The sequence below is a fragment of the Chiloscyllium plagiosum genome, unplaced genomic scaffold (assembly GCF_037043375.1).
Source record: "Chiloscyllium plagiosum isolate Xiang-an unplaced genomic scaffold, Cpla_swu_hap1 HiC_scaffold_34, whole genome shotgun sequence".
Classification (NCBI taxonomy): domain Eukaryota; kingdom Metazoa; phylum Chordata; class Chondrichthyes; order Orectolobiformes; family Hemiscylliidae; genus Chiloscyllium; species Chiloscyllium plagiosum.
Genome location: NW_028270172.1, coordinates 35,785,432 through 35,802,684, shown reverse-complemented (window position 1 = coordinate 35,802,684; position 17,253 = coordinate 35,785,432). Strand labels below are relative to the sequence as shown.

Sequence of the window (17,253 nt, the reverse complement as noted above, 5' to 3'; positions counted from 1 at the left end):
GAAATATAATCCTAATCTATCCAACCTCTCTTCATAGCTAGAGCCCTCCATACCAGGCAACATCCTGGTGAACCTCCTCTGCACTCTCTCCAAAGCATCCACATCTTTCTGGTAATGTGGCAACCAGAACTGTACACAGTATTCCAAACATGGCCGAACTAAAGTCCTATACAATGATAACATGACCAGCCAACTCTTGTACTCAGTACTGGTCTGGTGAAGCTTGCCGTATACCTTCTTGACCACTCTATCGACCTGATTTGCCACCTTCAGGGAACAATGGACCTGAACACCCAGATCTCTGTATATATCAATTTTCTCCAGGACTTTTCAATTTACTGTATAGTTCGCTCTTGAATTGGATCATCCAAAATGCATCACCTCGCATTTGCCTGGATTGAACTCCATCTGCCATTTCTCTGCCCAATTCTCCAACCTGTCTATATTCTGCTGTATTCTCTGACAGTCATCTTGACTATCTGCTACTCCACCAATCTTAGTGTCATCTGCAAACTTGCTACTCAGACCACCTATACCTTCATCCAAATCATTTATGTATATCGCAAACAACAGTCGTCCCAGCACAGATCCCTGTGGAACACCACTGGTCACAGATCTCCATTTTGAGAAACTGCCTTCCACTACTACTCTGTCTCCTGTTGCCCAGCCAGTTCTCTATCCATCTAGCTAGGACACCCTGGACCCCATGCGACTTCACTTCCTCCATCAGCCTACCATGGGGAACATTATCAAACTCCTTACTGAAGCCCATGTATATGACATCTACAGCCCTTCCCTCATCAATCAACTTTGTCACTTCTTCAAACAATTCTATTAAGTTAGTAAGACATGACATTCCCTGCACAAAAAAAATGTTGCCTATCACTAATAAGCCCATTTTCTTCCAAATGGGAATGAATCTTATCCCTCAGTATCTTCTCCAGCAGCTTCCCTACCACTGACGTTAGGCTTACCGGTCTATAATTACCTGGATTATCCCTGCCATCCTTCTTAAACAGGGAACAACTTTAGCAATTCTCCAGTCCTCAGGGACCTCACCCGTGTTCAAGGATGCTGCAAAGATATCTGTTAAGATCCCAGCTATTTCCCCCCTTGCTTCCCTCAGTAACTGGGATAGATCCCATCCAGACTTGAGGACTTGTCTAGTTTCATGGCTTTTAGAATACCCAACACTCCCTCCCTCCTTATGCATTGACCTAGGGTAATCAAACATCTATCCCTAACCTCAACATCCATCATGTCCCTCTCCTCGGTAAATACCGATGCAAATTACTCATTAAGAATCTCACCCATTTTCTCTGACTCCACGCATAACTTTTCTCCTTTGTCCTTGAGTGAGCCAACCATTTCTCCAGTTACTCTCTTGCTCCTTATATATGAATAAAAGGCTTTGGGATTTTTCCTTAACCATGTTTGCTAAAGAAATTTCATGACCCCATTTAGTCCTCCTAATTCCTCATTTCAGATTGGTTCTACATTCCCAATATTCTTCCAAAGCCTTGTCTGTCTTCAGTAGCCTAGAAAGTGTGTATGCTTCCTTTTTTTTCTAAGCTGGTCTCACAATTTCACCTGTCATCCATGTTTCCCTAATCTTACCATTTCTATCTCTCATTTTCACAGGAACAGATCTCTGCTGAACTCTCTTTAAAAGCCGCTCACATATCAAATATGAGCTGCTCCCAATCTATATTCCCCTGCTCCTGCTGAATTTTGCTATCATTGGCCTTCCCCCCAATTTAGCACTCTTCCTTTAGGACCACTATCATCTTTGTCCATGAGTATTCTAAAACTTACGAAACCCCTACTGAAACTTCAACCACTTGGCCCGGCTCATTCCCCAACCCCAGGTCCAGTATGGCCCCTTCCCGAGTTGGACTATTTACACACTGCTCTATAAAACCCTCCTGGATGTTCCTTACAAATTCTGCTCCATCTAAACCTGCAACACTAAGTGAATCCCAGTCAATGTTGGGAATATTAAAATCTTCCATCACCACCACCCTGTTGCTCCTACATCTTTCCATAACCTGTCTACATATTTTTACCTATCTCACGTTCGATGTTGTGAGGCCTGTAGTACAGCCCCAACATTGTTATCACATCTATCTATTTCTGAGCTCTGCCCATATTGCCTCACTGCTCAAGTCCTCCCTAGTGCCCTCCTTCAACACAGTTGTGATATCCTCTTTGATCAGAAATGCAATTCCTCCGTCCCTTTACCTCCCTTGCTATCCCATCTGAAGCATCAACATCCTGAGATATTTAGTTGCCAGTTATGCCCTTCCCTCAACCAAGTCTCAGTAATAGTAATAACATCATACTCCCAGGTACTAATCCAAGCCTCAAGTTCATCTGCCTTACCTGCTGCACCTCTTGCATTAAAATAAATGCGCCTCAGACCACCTGTCCCTTTGCGTTCATCATCTGCTCCCTGCCTACTCTTCCCCTTAGTCACGCTGACTTCATTATCTAGTTCCTTACAGGCTTTAGTTACTACCTTCTTACTGTCCACTAACCTCCTCATTTGGTTCCCATCCCCCTGCCACATTAGTTTAAAGTTGAAACTTTATTGCTGGAACAGCACAGCAGGTCAGGCAGCATCCAGGGGATGCTGCCTGACCTGCTGTGCTGTTCCAGCAATAAAGTTTCAACTTTGATCTCCAGCATCTGCAGACCTCACTTTCTCCACATTAGTTTAAACCCTCCCCAACAGCGTTAGCAAAAGCACCTCCAAGGACATTGGTTCCAATCCAGCCCAGGTGTAAACCGTCCAATTTATAATAGTCCCACCTCCCCAAGAACCGGTTGCAATGTCCCAAAAATCTAAAGGACTCCCTCCTGCATCATCTCTTAAACCACTCATTCATGCTGCCCATTCTTTCATTTCTACTCTGACGAGCACATATCACTGGGAGCAATCCTGAGATTACTACCTCTGAGGTCCTACTTTTTAAACTTGCCTCCTAACTTCCTTAATTCTGCTTGTAGGACCTCATCCCATTTTTTACCTACATCACTGGTGCCTATGTGTACCACGACAGCTGTTTGTTCACCCCCACCTTGAGAATGTCCTGTAGCCAATCTCAGACATCCCTGGCCCATGGACCTGGGAGGCCGCATACTATTCGGGAGTCCTGTTTTTGACAACAGAACTGCCAACTACTCCCCTTACAATTGAATCCACTATGACTATAGCCCTTCCACTGTATTTCCCGCCCTTCTGTACAGCAGAGCCAGCCATGGCGCCATGAATCTGGTTACTGCTGCCTTCCCTGGTGAGCCATCTCCCCCAACAGTAACCAAAACGGTATACCTGTATCACCGCAGGGGACACCTGCACTGCCTTCCATGACAGAGGAACCCCCTTTCTTGTTACTTTCCTATTTAGGTGCAAAAGCGATTCTATCTCAATTGCCCTGGTCTTTCTGACTTGGATCCAGTGCCTAATATTTTATCACATTATTTTTAGATATTTATGATGACCCCAACAAATGCACCATAAGAACTTGCTTACAATTAAATTCGGTTAATAACACTTGCGTGGATAGAAATTCAGGTAATTTCATAACAGGATGGAAAGCTTAAAAGTGTAGACAAACAGGGCTAACCTTACCCATTAGATCTTCCTCGGTATGGTTTACTGAAAATCAGTTCACCATAGGGTAATTTCTTAAATTTATCTCTGCCCACCGCAACATAATATCCACCGTTCTCAAGCTCTGTGCCATCATTGATGCACCTTCCATCTAATGTATGAAGCCTAGAAGAAACACGAAATCATCATAGTACGACTTAGACTTTGATTTGGCATAACAGTCAACCCGTTCGAAACTTGGCAATCACTAATAATTAAATAAATATAATAATCATTATATTTTAATGAGCATTTGGGATTACAGATGCAACACACAGAGTGCATAATATCAGCTTCATCATTCAGCTGCTTTATATTCAGTTAGCTTGCTATGTTAGCACTAAAAGAAAATCAGCAGTGACAGAATTCTGAAGAAGATTGATTAAAATGCACTCACAACCCATAAATTAGACTTTACTGTCGGCTATTAAAAGCTTGTTCAAAAATGTGACAATTTTCAGAAATCTGGTGCACATAGGCTTTTCTTGATACTTATTCATGAATAGGAGAACAACTAGAACATTTACCAGACACACAACAGTCACAGACTAGGAGAGCAACCCACATACCTTACCAATTATTGCCTGCATATAATCTTAAACCACGAGATAAGACACACACTGTGCACAATCCTCATGTCTTTCACATTATAAAATATGGTAGTATCTAAGTGCTCAGGTCAATGAGTAACATAAAACACATTTGCGTTGCAGTATTCTAGTCCCGAAGTGAAATTGTTAACATAATAAAGTTATGGAGTTATCAACGGAACAGTAAAACCTTAGAATCCCAGCGGGAATCAATATCACCATCAACCTTGTGTCAGCATTTATGTAATATTTCACAAATAGAATGTTTTGTTTACAAAATACTTGTGATTTTTACAACAGACAAATAGATCGGTCTCGATGGCCCTGTTGCTTAAACTGAAACCAGGTTTATGGATGCATTGTGTCAGATTATGAGGAGTACAATAGCTCCAAAATCGCTAAAATACTGTGGATGCTGGAAATCTGAAATAAAAACAGAAAACTGCTTTCGAACCTTAGCAGGTCTGGCAGTATGTGTGGAAAAAGAAAAGAAAGAGTTAACATTGAGACTACAGTACCACACCAAAGAAGAATGACACTGGAGTCAAAACATTATCTCTTTCCATAGATGCTGCCTAACCTGCTGTGTTTCTCCAGCTCTTTGTGCTTAGCTACATCAGTTAGTTTTCATTGTAAGAAATGAAAACTAATGGCTGAAGCAAAAAAAAGCTTGCCATTTGCATGTAATCTCTGAGCCACATTAAATTTCAGTTGGCTCATGGTTAACCAGTGGTAACTCCTTCATTAATGGAGTTTGAAGTGTGCAAGAGCTCTCCCCATGGGCTAGTTTTCCACCTCCAACTGTGGATTCCTCTTCAGAGTTGGAGGCAGAGCTAGGGTGGAGGTGGGTAGCCAGCCCTGGTCTCTTTGGAATGGGGGTTCACTGGGTATCGCTGATGATTGCATAAGAGAAGAGAAGCAATTAAGTGTCCAAGATTAAAGCTAGCAGAGGTTAATCATGACTTAGCATTGGTGGTAATGGGACAGCAGCACAGCACAGCACAGCAAATAGAACACAACGGCAGTGGGACAATACCACCTGGCCCATCCACCCTCAGGCAAAAGTAAGGACTGCAGATACTGGAAACCAGAGTTTAGATCAGAGTGGTGCTGGAAAAGTACAGCAGGTCAGGCAACATCTGAGGAGCAGGAAAATTGGTATTTCAGGCAAAAGCCCTTCATCAGGAATACTGACCTGCTGTGCTTTTCCAGCACCACTCTGATCTAAACCCATACACCCTCAGTCACTGCCACAGACATTAGCTCGGCCTTCTTCAGGGTGAGTTGAAACTTTATTGCTGGAACAGCACAGCAGGTCAGGCAGCATCCAGGGAACAGGAGATTCGACGTTTCGGGCAGAGGCCCTTCTTCAGGAATGAGCAGAGAGCACTCTGTAGGCAACCACACCTTCTTCACAATAATCAAAGACACTGGTGCCCTGCAAGGCTGCGTACTCGGCCTCTTACTAAACTCCTAATATACACACATTTGTGTGGCCAAATTCCACACTAACTCCGTTTACAAGTTTGCTGACAACACCGCCATTGTACGTCAGATGCTAAACAATGAAGAAGTGGAGTACAGGAAGGAGATTGAGTGCTTAATGGCACAGTGTAAAGACAATCATCTCTTTATCAATGTCAGAAAAATGAAGGAGCTGATCATTAGCTACAGGAAATAGAGTGGAGGGTACACCCCTGTCTGTATCAATGATGCTGAGGTGGAGATGGCCGAGGTGAGAGCATGAAGTTCCTGGGAGTGATGATCATCCAATAATCTGTCCAGAGACTTTTTCTTCCAGCAAAGAGGACCATATGATGGAACTGTTCAGGAGAGGTGTCAGTAATGATGCAGAAGCAGGCTAAGTCGTGAGGTTACCCCAGGTGAGTGAGTCAAAAGCACAGAGGTCAGGGGTTAGCAGTTTGGGAGGATGAGGTGGGTGATAGCCATTGAATGAACACGATGCATACAATAGTGAGAGTTGTACACCATCAACCGTGGTGCAAGGCTTATGTGTTTGCAGAGTTAGAGTGATTGGTCACCCTGTAAACGTGAGGCAGCAGACGGATGATGATGGCGCTTACTCCTACCACATTGGCATGCCTTGTATTTCACCTGGGACGTTGGACGGTCATTGTGGCCCAATCTGGCTGAGCCAGGTGGCAGCACCTTCTTTGCCAATTCACTGCCCTCTTTTTCACCACCCCATCCACCAGTACCTCCAGACCCTTGTCAATGAAGTGAGGAGCTATATCACTCTCTAAATAACAGTGCAGGACATCAGTGTGAAGGGCAGTTCCTGGCTGAGAGTGTCTGAAGTGCTGCACAGCCGAGCTTGAAATACAGTGCCAGTGGAGTGAAACTTGCAAAGTCCTAACAGCAATGAGCAATTCTACTTCTGCAGAACAATTCCACGAGGTGTGCACCAAAGAACTGTTTGCATAATTGATACAATGCTGAGCAAAGAATACATGAAAAAAGTCATCATAGGTAAGAGTTGACCAGGTGCCATAAATCCCACTCACAAACAAATTTGCCAAAAATTAGCTTTCTTCAGCCCATTGATTTTGTTCCCAAATGAAGTGGCAACAATTGAGGCTAAAAAAAAGTCTGACTCATCAGACAAACAAAACAGCACGATTCCACATCACTAACTGAACCAACATGCTCCATTTACCAAAGCCCCTAGCGTCAGCATATTCAATGATTATTACAGATGGAACTTACTTTCTTACGGCTCCAGTTCTAAGGTTCACTTTCTCAGTGATGCTGGAAAGGACCTGTTCCCACTCGCCCAGTATTCTCTTCGGAATCAGCAACCGAGTAGCAGGACTTAAGAAGTCTCCATTTGAGAACACACTATGATTAAAAAACAGCAATGTATAAGAATGAAAACAGATACTCAGAACATTTAAACAAAAGGAGAAAATGTCAGTATTACATCTTTACACAATAAAATTTAGGCCTAACTTTCACAGCTCAATAACCCAAAATTCACTATTTTCTTTTCTCTGAAGACTGCCTGTTGTCTGCTCAGGGTGCATGGCTCAGGTGGTAAGTAAATCAGATTGTGGTAGCAATGGATTAGGGAGATCACAGGCATGGAGTTTTACTGGAAAACTTGTGGTGCCTGGAGGAAACACTTTCATTCCTCTTAGCCCACAAGCTGTGCTGTAAAGGCATTTACCTTCTGGATTCCACCCTTCTGTCTCTCTTAAAGTGCCAGGTTTCCTGAGGCTTGGGAGACCTGGCCAATTCTGATCAACTATAATTGCTGTTTAAAATGAAGGCACACAGCCTTATTAAAACATGCAAATGACCATCTCGTCACTTCCCAATTTGCCGCTATGAAAATCAGAAGGGGGCTCCTCCTTCAAACTTTAAGCTTTTAAACTTCAAAAGTGAAAACATTAAACTAGAGACGATAAGAAATAGGAACAGGAGTAGGCCATTTGGCCACTTGAGCCTGCTTCACCATTCAATGGGATCATGGTTGATCCAATAATCCTGCCTTTCCCTATAACCCTTGATTCTCCAACTGATCAAGAATCTACCTTAAACTTAAATATACACCGGGACTCTGCCTCCACAGCTCTCTGTGGCAAGGAGTTCCAAAGACTCTCAACCCTCAGGTGCAATTCCTCCTCATCTCAGTCTTAAATTGGCAACCCCTTATTCTGAGCCTGTGCTTTCAGGCCTTGATGTGGATGTCTGCACCCAAGTGTGTCACATGTATGTGGTAATAAAATGCCCATTTACTGAATGCAGAAAGAAATAATGCCATTTCATAAATGTGCTGTTTACTTGCCCAGTAGCATGTAGGCTCTTAACTGCATATAGATGCAGCAGTGGGAATTTTCTGTGGGAGCGGTGAATGCGCTCAAGTGAATGGTCAACAGGGTGGAAAAACAAGTCCTATTGTAAAGAGGCGGTGACCTGGTAACAGCATGGAACTTAGCTGATCACAGATCACTGGGTTTCATGTGACCCAAAACAAATCCCGCATGCTTATGTAACATAGATTTCCATTAGATTAATGGGACATCACATCAGAAGCTTTCAGCTGGTGGAGTCAATACAAAATGCAGAATGAACATGGAGTTTTGAAGAGGCTTTGCACTGCAGCAGCAGTGGTAACCTAACAAAGTCATTGGAGTATTCACAAAAAAAGTAGAAGAGCATAAAAGCAAAAATAAAATTTAAAAGGGGACAATATTATGTTCTCAGGCTGGATAAATTTCAACTTCGAGTGAAATTAATTGAACCAATCAAATTTCACAAAGTCACCAAGAACACTGTAGCAGCTAAAGGGATAAGGAGTTTAGAAATGGTGGGTTTGTGCAAGGCACATGATAACGTTTCACATGAAGGACAACGTATGAGTATTTTCCATGGAGGTAGATAATGAAGTGAGAGGTAATTCTGAACCAAAATCTCTCTCTGCGACATTTCCTCCACTGAGGGTGCATTATTAACCACAGGTAGATACTTCCCACTCAATTTTTCCCAAATCCAGCGTGATTTATATTACCCCAAGTGTAACAGGGGGCATTGCAGTGAATGGGACATGTCACACCTCACTAGGATTAGCATGCTGAGAAGTCAAACATTCCTGAAGTCATCACAACAGTCTAAGATTTTATCAAAGCATGCAAAAATCTCCAATTTACAAGTTTGTTTACGCCCAGGTGAACAGAAAGCACAGATTCCACCGATAGGTAAGCAAATACGAATTGTTGACATATAACTCTCTTATTTAAACTGTAGTCTTCTTACAAATCCCCTACCCCCCCCCAATACATAGGCACAGACACACAGAGGCAAAAGGGTTAGGGTGTAGGGGTGAGAAGAAACTGGAAAGGCACTTTAAAGGCTCCTGTCCACAAAATTTGCTGAGATGATCTTTTTGTTTGCCAAGACTTGCTTTCTTCAGTCCCTCTTCTCCAGGTACTTTTCACTTCCTTGCAAGATGTACAAAAGGAGTGGTTCACAGATTATAAATTCTCTGACTCGTTAGTTAAAAGCAATAACTTACAGCGACTGGCAAGAAAAAATAAACTGGCTTTTTACAAGCTTCAGGTATTTTTTATTCCAGAGAGACACTTCACCTTTACCTTCAGGAATTCCGAGGGCTTCTCACAATATCATTTAGAACATAGAACATTACAGTGCAGTACAGGCCCTTCAGCCCTCAATGTTGCACCGCCTTGAGAAACCAATCTGAAGCTTATCTGACCTACACTATTCCATTCTTGTCCATATGCCTACCCAATGACCATTTAAATGCCAATAAAGTTGACGAGTCGACAACTGTTGCAGGCAGTGCGTTCCACGCCCCTGCTATTCTCTGAGTAAAGAAAGATACCTCTGACATCTGTCCTATATCTTTCACCCCTCAATTTGAAGCTATGCCCCCTCATGCTATCCATCGCCATCTCAGGAAAAATACTCCCTGTCCACCGAATCTAACCCTCTGATGATCTTATTTGTCTCAATTAAGTCACCTCTCAACCTCCTTCTCTCCAACGAAAATAGCCTTAAGTCCCTCAACCTTTCCTCGTAAGACCTTCCCTCCACACCAGGCAACATCCTAGTAAATCTCCTCTGAACCCTTTCCAAAGCTTCCAGATCCTTCCTATAATGCAGTGACCAGAACTGCACGTAATACTCCAAATGCGGCCGCACCAGAGTTTTGTACAGCTGCAGCACGACCTCATGGTTCCAAAACTCAATCCCTCTACAAATAAAGCTAACACACCATATGCCTTCTTAACAGCCCTATCAACCTGGATGGCAACTTTGAGGGATCTATGTACATGGTCACTGAGATTTCGCTGCTCATCTACACTACCAAGAATCTTACCATTCTCCCAGTACTCTGCATTCCTGTTACTCCTTCCAAAATGAATCACCTCACACTTTTCCACATTAAACTCCACTTTCCACCTCTCAGCCCAGCTCTGCAGCTTTTGTATATCCCTCTGTAACCTACAACATTTTTTGGCACTATCCACAAGTCTAGTGTACAGTTTACATCACCCAGGAAGTAAACACATAGTTGGTGGAAGATCACCACTCCATAACCCAAATTAGCTATTTTTTGCTGAACAAATATCATTTTTTTTTACAACTGCATGTGCCAGCCTATCCACAATTCTCCACTGGTTGAACAAAGTGTCAGTGTAAATGCCGCATACAATATGTTTCAGTAGTACAGCTTTTACGTAGTACAGCAATTCCTTCCACAATCCTTGGTCTTAAACCAATCCATTCCTCATTTCAGTCCACTATCAAAAGTGGAGAAAAATAAAAAAAGATACAAACTGAAGACTAGGCACCGCATACAATTGCAATGAGCTCATGTCAGCCATTTTGCACCATTCCTCAAGATGAATTAAAACCCATATACACCCAAGTAAACTCTCAATTCAGTCATTTAGTGCAAATCATCTGTTCAAATTTAAATTTTAATCACTAAAAAAATTTTCCTTGCTCATGTTATCTAATTCAATTGATTGGATAACTCCAGTCTTAAACACAGAATAACCAAAATGTCTCTAGCTGATAAAAATATGTAGGCGGTTAACACCTTTTTCTTTTCAATTGAGTTTTTCAAATGAGTAGGGTGGCATGGTGGCTCAGCGGTTAGCACTGCTGCCTCACAATGCCAGGGTCCCAGGTTTGATTCTAGCCTTGGGCGACTGTCTGTGTGGAGTTTGCACATTCTCCCCTTGTGTGCGTGGGTTTCCTCCGAGTGCTCCGGTTTCCTACCACAGTCCAAAAATGTGCAGGTCAGGTGAATTGGCCATGCTAAAATGCCCCATAGTGTTAGGTGCATTAGTCTGAGGGAAATGGGTCTGGGTGGGTTACTCTTTGGAGGGTCAGTGTGGACTGGTTGGGCCGAAGGGCCTGTTTCCACACTGTAGGAAATCTAAAAAATTGTTTGGGAGGAGGTAAAAAGGATTATTCATTAAATGGTAGAATGAGCAGGTACCATCATCTATCTTTGACTTAAAGTAGTGACAGTAATTTCACTGCTGTTATCATGTTTACTTCCATTGTTAAACAAAAAAACAGGAAGTGGCCAATTCAACCCCTAGCTTAGCATCTGTTATATGATTCAATTAAATCATGATTGATCTGCACCTCAATCTATCATGTGTTCTCATGCTTCGATAAGAAAATTCATCTATTTGATTTGACTTATTTTCACACATACCCGAGCACGGTGAAAAGCTTTGTTTGTGAGCAGGACTGGCAGATCATTGTAAGCAAGGATGTATAGAGTAAAGGGTGCTAAGAGGGAGGCATGCAGGTTACACTGCACAGAAGCTGTGCAAAGCAAAATCAACACTAACAAGATGAACATTATTTGAAGTTAGAGAATCCATTCATCTGTCTAACAATGGCAGGGAAGCTGTTCTTGAACCTGTTTACGCATATTCAAGCTTCTGTATCTTCTGCCTGATGGAAGAGGTTGTAGGTGAAGTTGGAGGGAGGGGTCTTTGATGAAGTTGGCACCCTTTTCGTAGCAATGAGCAATATAAATAGAGTCCATGGATGGGAGGTTGGCTTCCGTGATGGTTTGGGCTGTGCACACAACCTTCTGTAGTTTCTTACAGTCCTGGGCAGAGCAGTTACCATACCAGGCCATTATACACCCATCTTTCAATCGGTGCATCCATAAAAGTTGGCAAGGGTTGTTTGTGGCATGCCAAATTTCCTGAGCTGCCTGAGGAAGCAGAGGCATTGTCCTGCCTTCTTGACAGTCATCTCCACATGGGAAGTCCAGGACAGATTGTTGGTTCTCATCACGCCTGGGGACTTGACTCTGTCAACCTCCGCTCTGTTGATGTAGATGGGGGGGTGGAGGGTGTTCTCCTCTTCTCTGTCTGAAATCAATGCTCAGTTCCTTTGTTTGCCAAGATTGAGAAAGAGGTTGTTTTCATTGCACCATGTCACCAAACTTTCTACCTCCTTTCTGTAGTTTGACTTATCATTGCTTGATATCCATTCTAGGTTGGTGTCGTCAGCAACCTTGGCGATGATGCTCATTCAGAATTTGGCAACACAATCATGGGTGTACAAGAACAACAGCAGGGAGCTGAGAACACATTGTTGGGGGGAGGGGGGGTGGCTCCAGTGTTGAGGGTTGCTATGGTGAAGGAGCAATTATCTACCTTTGCTAATTGCGGTCTGTGGATCAGGAAGCTGAGGATCCAGTTGCTGAAAGTGGAGCGGAGACCCAGGGCTCGGAGATTTGAGATTAGTCTGGAGGGGATAATAGTGTTGAAGGCAAAGCTGTAGTCAGTCAGAAGTCTAACGTAGGTGTCCTTGTTGTCCAGATGTTCCAGGGATGAGTGCAGGGCCAGGGAAATGGCATGCACTGTGGACCTGTTATGTCAGTTGGCAAATCGTAGAGGGAATTGCAGCAGGTTGGCATCACTCTTCCAAAATTCTCAGCTGAGCTAATTTTGTGTGGGAGGAGTTTCCAGATTTCTACTATCCTTTACACGAAGAACAACCCTGAATTTCACCGATCCAATCTTAAAATAGTGCTCCATTTTTCTGGGCTCCTGCATCAGAGAAAATAACTTCTCTCCAACTAACCAATGAAAGCCTTCAAAACCATCTTAAGCATTTCTAACTAGATCTCTATTTCACTTCTCTATGCAAAAGAATACAAGCAATCTAATACAACCTGACTTTTTATTCAACCCTTAGAGCTCAGCTTTTGATGCAGTGCTCTCTCAGAGCAATGAACTAAATTTATATAATCAGAATTGAGGAGAGGAGAGGATACTTCTAATATAAATCAGTGACTCATTCTCCACTGGAGGTACACGAGACTGAAGTCACTGTAAAACTCCAATTGTCCCCAGAGTTAATATTGGGATTGAATATTTGGATAATTGCAGGTTTAGGAATATCAAAAATGTAGCCCAACCATGATCTAAGTTTTTGATACGAGGTTATAGAATCCCTACAGTATGGAAGCAGGCCATTCAACCCATCTAGTCCACACCAACCCTCTGAAGAGCATACCACCCAGACCCACCTCCCTACCCTATCCCTGTAACACTGCATTTCCCATGGCTGATCCACATAGCCTGCACGTCCCTGGATACAATGGGCAATTTAGCATGGCCAATCCACCTAACCTTTACATCTTTGGACTGTGGGAGGAAACCGGACACCCAGAGGGAACTCATGCAGACACAGGCAAAATGTGCAAACTCCACACAGACAGTCACCCAAAGGTGGAATCGAACCCACCTCATTGGCACTCTAAGGCAACAGTGCTATCCATTGAGTCACCATGCCTTCTCTTAGATACATATATCTCTGAAGCAACACAAACACAAAACAGTAATGTCTTGCAAAGCACTTTCCAAATCATAACTAGCTCAAAATTTCATATTGACCAAATTTAGGTAAACAAATACAATAAATTGTGGCAATTTAGAACTGGATGTCACATCCAGTGCTCATACTAAGCTAATGCGACAAATGACAGTATAGTGAAAATATCAGATGTGTTTGGCACTGTCGATCCATCTGTACATGGTTAGTCCACAGAGCATGATAATTGTATGCAGCATTATTCCTACTGAATTGATTACTCTAAACCAGTCTTGGTTCTGTACTCACCAAATAATGCACGGCTCTTGAGTCGGCTTTCGAAATCGCGCTGATGCTATTATCCGGCTGTGAGCAACTGGCTTGATCTGAACAAAGAAAATGTGGATTTCATCTGTCACATTGGTTCTTAATTCAGGACTTTCAGCTAAACTCTGAGACATTTACAATTCTTAAAATTTGACTATAAATTGGTGTAAAATGTGCTGAAATGTGTTTTAATCCTTGGAACCTGTACAGAATCTTATATTCTTAATATACAACCTACTTGCAGCTGAGACCTATATGCTCTGTTCTCCATTAATATTCCAAAAATCTCCCTAGAATAAATGCAGCAATCATTGGGGTGGGGAAGAGCACTTTGACACCAAAGCAGATGGAATGTGAAATACACAAGTAAAAAATAACCAGGAAACAGTTGTTTGAGCATGGATACCAGCCTGAAAAACTGGGTAAAAGAATTAGTTTGTGTAATATATATATGAACAGAACAGGTTTACAATTCTATTACAATGAACTGATACACAAGGTTTCTTTCTCTCAATATATATGCACAATCATGTGGCCTTAGAAATTTAGGTGGTAAAGGGGTGTGTGAGTGTGCATGCGTGAGTGAATTTTTGTGAGGCCCAAGGCACTCCTAATATAGAATCTCAACTTCATCATCATGAAATTGGCTAGTTACAAAGAGAGGTCAGCTCACATGCAGACTGCTTGGAGATTACAGTCAACAGCTCCAAAAAGAGAACAATATAGAAGGAAGGATAACAGAAAACAAGTAATGGGCATGTGGAAGACTGGTTTTGAGATGATTTTAGAAAAGAACAGCCTTGCAGTAAGAATTTCAAGCAGGTGTTAGATACTTTGCAAATGCAAATATGTGGCCCCAAAACCTGTTTCAGGCCTAGGTACAGCACACCAATGTTTTGGCTTGAGCCTTAATGGCAGGAAATAGACTTCCTGTATAGAGCTTCAGCTTCCTGCTGAAGAACATTTAACAGCCAAATTTCTAGGTTACAATCTCTAAGGGAGGATAAACAAAATCATACCACTTAGTTCTGCAATCAAATGATTGAAAATGCAATCACTGTCAAAAATATTACATGATTGACATTAATTTACTGCCATCACAATTATGGCTTTATAATACCTAAGCCACTCGAGATTGTGATGTTGAATTGCTCACATATACAATTGTTTTGAAACCTGAAGGCACTCTAATCATTTTTTTTTACTTACAAGACTCCATTTAATTAGCCAATAATAGTAGGGGTGGGCACATTGTTATAAAATCAGCCAAAGGACACATTCAGTACTGAATCAGCACTCTATTAGCAATAAGTGAAAACAACCCATTTCCAGAATGATGACAGCAATCACTTTCTGCCAGGTTAGATTATGTTAAATATTGTATGTTGTATATATGTATTTAGGATCTGTGAATAATAGTCTTGGTTCATTCACCTACAGTGCCCCCACCTCCAAAGTAATACATACACAATTCACCCTTTATTATCTATTAGTGTGGATGTTTTCATGCTTCAGTTAGTCACAAATACACAGTTTAAAAGCGTTTTACCTTAAATGTGGTGTTTTACTTCAACTGGTGTCCCAAAACAGAAGAATGAGCTTAATTTGTAAATGAGTAATGGTTGAAGACATTGGAATTTGAAAATGACTGATCAATATAGCAACCAGCAATCAGCCATGAGCAACAAGCAGCCATTGGCAAGGTTTTAAGAACTTCAAAAATTCTCCTTTCAACTGCAAGGTTTGTGAAGGTTTGTAGCTCAGGTTGAGGTTTAGGGTGTAGGTTTGCTCGCTGAGCTGTAAGTTTGATATCCATGGATATCCAGCGAGCAAACCTACACCCTAAATCTCCTTTCAACTCTTTATCTGTGGGAAATGGATCCATAAACAACAGCTACTGTCAATTACGGCAATTCATTGGGTCATTTTGGATCAATGACCCAAATTAATAATGTCCTTATTTGAGAAACTTGGTTAATTCATAGACCAAAGGAACTGGGCGATAGGTCCAGGCTTTGGCATTCCTCTGCAAAATAAACTTTTGTTCTGAAAAGGGCCTGATAATGAAAGGCTGAGGATGTCATCATAACAAATGTTCAATTTGCCCATATCAAACCCTCCATCATCTGAGAAAGGTGTTTTTCTCCATTATTCTTTTATGGGATGGAAGTGTCACTACAAGACCAGCAGTTGTTCTAACCCTGATTACCCTCTAGGTGGTGCTGGTGAGCTGTCCTTTTGAAACACTGCATTCTTGTGGGAAAATCTTCTTGAAACTTCAGCGTTCGGGACATTTGGCCTCGGACCTTCAGGTGACCATTCTCCAAGGCAGATTTCAGGACAGGCAAAAACGCAAAGTGGCCAAGCAGAGGTTGATAGCCAAGTTCAGTACCCATGGGGATGGCCTCAACTAGGACCTTGGATTCATGTCACATTACAGGTGACTCCACTATACTATACACTCTCACACACACATGCACATTCCTACGGACCCATATACTCACACAGAACCTCTGTCAAACACAAGCTCTCTCTCATACGCTCACACATACACCCCCCATATTCACACCCACACATGCACCCTCTCACAGACTTATATTCCATTACACTCACACATAGACATTCATACCCCAACACACACATCTATATGCATATACTCAAATCAGTCTCTCCTGCACACACACATATATAAGTTTGTGGGGTGAATTTGTACTTGCAGAATTACATTTTATTTAGCTCAAAAGCTGCATAAATCCATGTAAGATTCTGTTAATCCCACTTTACAAATTGAATCAGTCTGACCTAACATTTGGACACAGACAAACTTTAACCTCACACCTTCAATGCATTATCTGAGCTGAGATGACACCTATTGTTAAAGCTAACTTGAGAATGCAACTTTAAAAAAAGTTCTGGGATTTACATATGAAGGAACCAAAACTAACATGGTCATTGTAAAAAATGAAAGACTTAAGCTAAATTTGTTTAATATTACATTCCATGACATTGCAATCCTGTTGCTATAAAGTCTGTGTGTTATGATTCTGCTCCATAACCACCTGATGAAGGAGAGGTGCTCCAAAAGCTAGTGCTTCCAAATAAACCTATTGAACTTTAACCTGGTGATGTGTGATTTTTAACCTTGTGGGAAAAGGTACCCTTACAGAACCAAATTGGGATAGTCTGTGTGACTATCATTGGCAGCAATTAGGCCCAAAAACACAGCAGACTCTCTTTGCTAAACATCAACAGAAAAAAAAAGTATATGTATATTGAGTTAAAATACAGGGAGTCTAGTTTAACCTATTCAGTGTAGTTTTACTTTACCTTTGCAAAGTT

At 41.9% G+C, this 17,253-nt stretch overlaps 1 protein-coding gene across 3 annotated transcripts in view; it reads right to left on the bottom strand.

Annotated features, from left to right (window-relative positions):
* Positions 1-17,253, bottom strand: part of dcdc2 (doublecortin domain containing 2) — a 216,555-nt gene that overhangs the window by 137,534 nt on the left and 61,768 nt on the right. For all 3 annotated transcript variants that reach the window (XM_043719166.2, XM_043719167.2, XM_087978604.1), the window contains exons 3-5: positions 13,897-13,973; positions 6,973-7,104; positions 3,635-3,781 (exon numbers count right to left, since the gene is read on the bottom strand). In XM_043719166.2, coding sequence (XP_043575101.2) covers positions 3,635-3,781; positions 6,973-7,104; positions 13,897-13,973 — 356 coding nt within the window. The remainder of the gene's footprint in view (positions 1-3,634; positions 3,782-6,972; positions 7,105-13,896; positions 13,974-17,253) is intronic.